Source organism: Limulus polyphemus, unplaced genomic scaffold (assembly GCF_000517525.1).
Source record: "Limulus polyphemus unplaced genomic scaffold, Limulus_polyphemus-2.1.2 Scaffold14031, whole genome shotgun sequence".
NCBI lineage: Eukaryota > Metazoa > Arthropoda > Merostomata > Xiphosura > Limulidae > Limulus > Limulus polyphemus.
The window spans coordinates 1-4,305 of NW_013679641.1; the positions used below are offsets into that span (position 1 = coordinate 1).

At 31.0% G+C, this 4,305-nt stretch overlaps 1 protein-coding gene across 1 annotated transcript; it reads right to left on the reverse strand.

Annotated features, from left to right (window-relative positions):
• Nucleotides 1–6: 6 nt before the first annotated feature.
• LOC106477292 (procollagen-lysine,2-oxoglutarate 5-dioxygenase 3-like) lies at nucleotides 7–4,047 on the reverse strand. Its single transcript, XM_022380922.1, has 3 exons — nucleotides 3,900–4,047; nucleotides 1,504–1,632; nucleotides 7–1,299 (listed from the first exon to the last, which is right to left on the reverse strand). The coding sequence occupies exons 1-3, from the start codon at nucleotides 3,993–3,995 to the stop codon at nucleotides 1,144–1,146; spliced, it is 381 nt and encodes a 126-aa protein (XP_022236630.1). The 5' UTR covers nucleotides 3,996–4,047; the 3' UTR covers nucleotides 7–1,143.
• Between the last annotated feature and the right edge of the window lie 258 nt (nucleotides 4,048–4,305).

A 4,305-nucleotide genomic window follows, 5' to 3' on the forward strand; every position in this document is an offset into this window, starting at 1 on the left:
ATTTAAAAAATAAAAAAAAAAACACAATTGAAAACATATCTAATTTAATATAAGTAAGACTAGATCAGAAATTAGACATAATTCACTATTCTTTGAGCATTATGATTAGCTTAACGTGATTAATGCAACAGATACAATTTGGCACATTTACATAACAACATTGGTTAGAATAAAGAAATCATAAACCGACTGGTCACTATTTAGGCAACCTCGTAAAACTGGTAAAATATGGCATATATATAACCTTCTTAAAGGTTATATATACATAAATGTGTGTTTAGTTTGGATAATTACACTCTGTACATACATATACTGTTACGTACTTGTAAGACGTAGGGATGGCTACAGAATAACGAATGTTTAAGTTTTTGGTTGATTAAAGAGAACCAGATCACCTTGTTGTAGTGTTAAATAAGTAGAGACGTAAAGGTTTATAGCACGTAATTCTAATTTCCTTCATCTACAGGGAATGAAGTTTAAACTATTACTTTACCCAAATTATTTTCTTTATATAATTATGAATGGAAGAAAGTTTAAAAAAAATATAAGGTGTTATAACCTGAATTTCATGTTTAAGGAGAAAGATACCGATTATCAGACATAGTCATAAGGATGTGAAAATTTAGGGCTTAAATTAAACCTGTCCCTCTAGTGACCCAAGGATAAGTACTGCAAATTTACCGAATGTTTACTACAAATAAATGTAAAACAGGTTTTTAGTCTTTTCATGATTTTAAATTTTAACTCCAGTATTGATATGTAACAAGCTGTTGATAGATGTCTCTCTCTCTGAGATATGAAGAACAAAGTTTTTGACTAAAACACCTTCCTACCTAAGACTACTTCTTAAGCCTTCGATAAAACAGGGGAACGGGGATTATTTCTTGGAAGTATATGTTATTCTAGGAAGTCATCCCATCTCCCTGTTTTATCAAAGTTTATACTTGATAAAGGGAAAAATAGAGAAATTAACAAGGAAAGATACTTGTTTCTAAATGTGCAGATAGGTAGTTGTATTACAGATGATATATTTAGATGGGTAACAGGTAGTACTTTCATGCATACTGTATGTCCTTGTTCTAAAATAGCCAACATAGGAGACGATCCTGACAACTGGTGGCTTTGAGTAGGAGTAAACCACAGTTAAGGATCTACAAATGAGACCATGATATAACGAGTTCCTTTTTCTACTGTCAATCCTTCATGATAATGGGTTAGACGGCCAGGATGGATCAGACTCCAGCCCATCCTCATCTCTCGAATTGAACAGTTGTACCTGATGAACCGGCAGCCTCCCCCCTGAAAGTAAAATAAATAAACACGTGTTTTATGTCAACATGTTCATACAGACACTGGGTAAGATTATATATTAGTTAAAATATTACGTGTAAAAACTTGTTTTATCAATGTTAATGTAATGTTAGCGACTGTCGACCGACCAAAGTTTTACTTGTAATTCCTTCTGTGAACATTATTTACAAAAAATGTAGAGTACAATCTCACCTCGTAATCAATGTGTGGGCGATTCAAGGCAATGTTAACAGTGTATGTAGATGAATCATGGTGAGGACGAAGAAAAGGTTGTTCGTCAGGGCGATATCTTACAACAAAGTTCATCAAGGCTTTTGGAGGCTGGAAATATAAGAAAAGGTATTATATAATAACAAGGAAATATAAGGAAAGGTAATATATAATAACAAAGAAAATATAAGGAAAGGTATTATATAATAAGAAGGAAATATAAGGAAAGGTATTATATAATAACAAGGAAGCATAAGGAAAGGTATTATGTAATAACAAGGAAATATGAGGAAAGATATTATATACTAATGAGGAAATATAAGGAAAGGTATTATATAATAACAAGGAAATACAAGGAAAGGTATTATATAATAATAAGGAAATATAAGGAAAGGTATTATATAATAATAAGGAAATATAAGGAAAGGTATTATATAATAACAAGGAAATACAAGGAAAGGTATTATATAATAATAAGGAAGCATAAGGAAAGGTATTATGTAATAATAAGGAAATATAAGGAAAGGTATTATATAATAACAAGGAAATACAAGGAAAGGTATTATATAATAATAAGGAAATATAAGGAAAGGTATTATGTAATAATAAGGAAATATAAGGAAAGGTATTATATAATAACAAGGAAATACAAGGAAAGGTATTATATAATAATACGGAAATATAAGGAAAGGTATTATATAATAACAATAAAATACAAGGAAAGGTATTATATAATAATAAGGAAATATAAGGAAAGGTATTATGTAATAACAAGGAAATATGAGGAAAGATATTATATACTAATGAGGAAATATAAGGAAAGGTATTATATAATAACAAGGAAATATAAGGAAAGATATTACATAATAACAAATATTTCAAGGTACTGTGGAGTCATTTGAGCATTTACTAACTGTGCTGAACAAGAAACTTACTGAATAACACAACAAGGTGTTAACACGCACACTGGATGCTGAACAAGATAACACAACAATGTGTTAACATGCACACTGGATACTGAACAAGAAACACAACAATGTGTTAACATGCACACTGGATACTGAACAAGATAACACAACAAGGTGTTAACATGCACACTGGATACTGAACAAGATAACACAACAAGGTGTTAACATGCACACTGGATGCTGAACAAGATAATACAACAACGTGTTAACATGCACACTGGATACTGAACAAGAAACTTACAGAATAGCACAACAAAGTATTAACATGCACATTGGATGCTGAACAAGAAACAAGATAACACAACAAGGCATTAACATGCACAATGGATACTGAACACGAAACTTACAGAGTAACACAACAAAGTATTAACATGCACATTGGATGCTGAACAAGAAACAAGATAACACAACAAGGCATTAACATGCACAATGGATACTGAACAAGAAACAAGATAACACAACAAGGCGTTAACATGCACAATGGATACTGAACACGAAACTTACAGAGTAACACAACAAAGTATTAACATGCACATTGGATGCTGAACAAGAAACTTACAGAACAACAAGACAAGGTATTAACATGCACATTGGATTCAAACATATTTTGAACACTGTCTCAGTATACTCGTGTAGCAAACAAACCAGCGGTTTGCTGAAAAACAGTTCAGTTCTCTATGGCCTTAAAAAAACACAATGAAAATAAAATATATTAGAATACAAAATTCAATATAATGACCAACTGTAAACAACTTTATTTAGTACTGTCTATTTTTTGAGTGTTTGTGTTTATATGGCTATACTCTAACTTTACCTAAAAAGAGTTGTAATTAGTAGTGTTTTAAATTTCTTTTTAAATATTCATTGTTTCTGGGAAACGTTGACTTAGAGAGTGTGATTTTAAAATATTAATTAGTGGATTTTTTGTATTATTTATGGTAATTACGAGAAATAATGAATCAGGTTAATCATTTAAACTACTGCTTCTTAAGTAAGTTAAGAAAGTGAACTGAACTTGAAGTTTATACTTCTATTTTGTTGATTGATTAGAGACGATAAAAGAAAAATTAAACGTGTTTAGGGAGATTAAAAATAGCTTTGACGTCAACCAACATATGATAACTCAAGATTTGACGTCCATTCTTTTTTTAGGTAATGTTTTATTAAAAGACAATGGAATAACCGTTGAAAATAGCTTCATTAACCGTTACACGTATTTGTTGATTATATAAAAGAACAACATGAGAACAATTACGAGGAAACCATCTGTGTCCACTGAGCAGGTAAAACACTAGGAAGAAATATGTCGTATGTTTTATTAGAAAAAAGACCTGTTATTGAATGGAATTTATAAACTTACAATCAACGGATGGACAATGTTTAGTGTAAGAATATGTTTACAGAACTCACATCATGGAAGTAGCCAGTAAACACTTTTTCTTGAACGGGTCGGATGTACTCCCTGAGAAAGTAGAGCCAATGTTGTTCGAAGCCAATTTGATTCATGTGAATATCTCTTGTGGGCACATTCTCATAGCCCCCGGCTAGTCTTGGGTCCTAAGAGTAGAGCATGCAAGTGTTATTGTACACATATTTTAAAACTAAGTGGTTCAGCTCAATTTCTCTACATACAGTGTTAATCTTCTTTTCAGATCTCTGTTTCACAACCTTCAAAATAACTGTACACACCTCGTAAATGATTACAGTAGAATAATTTTTAATTTATCTTAATAATATGTTCTGACATTTCTCGTAGTTCATTATTCGATATTATACAGTGGACCAACTGTTTAATAATTATATATGTAGGCTAAAG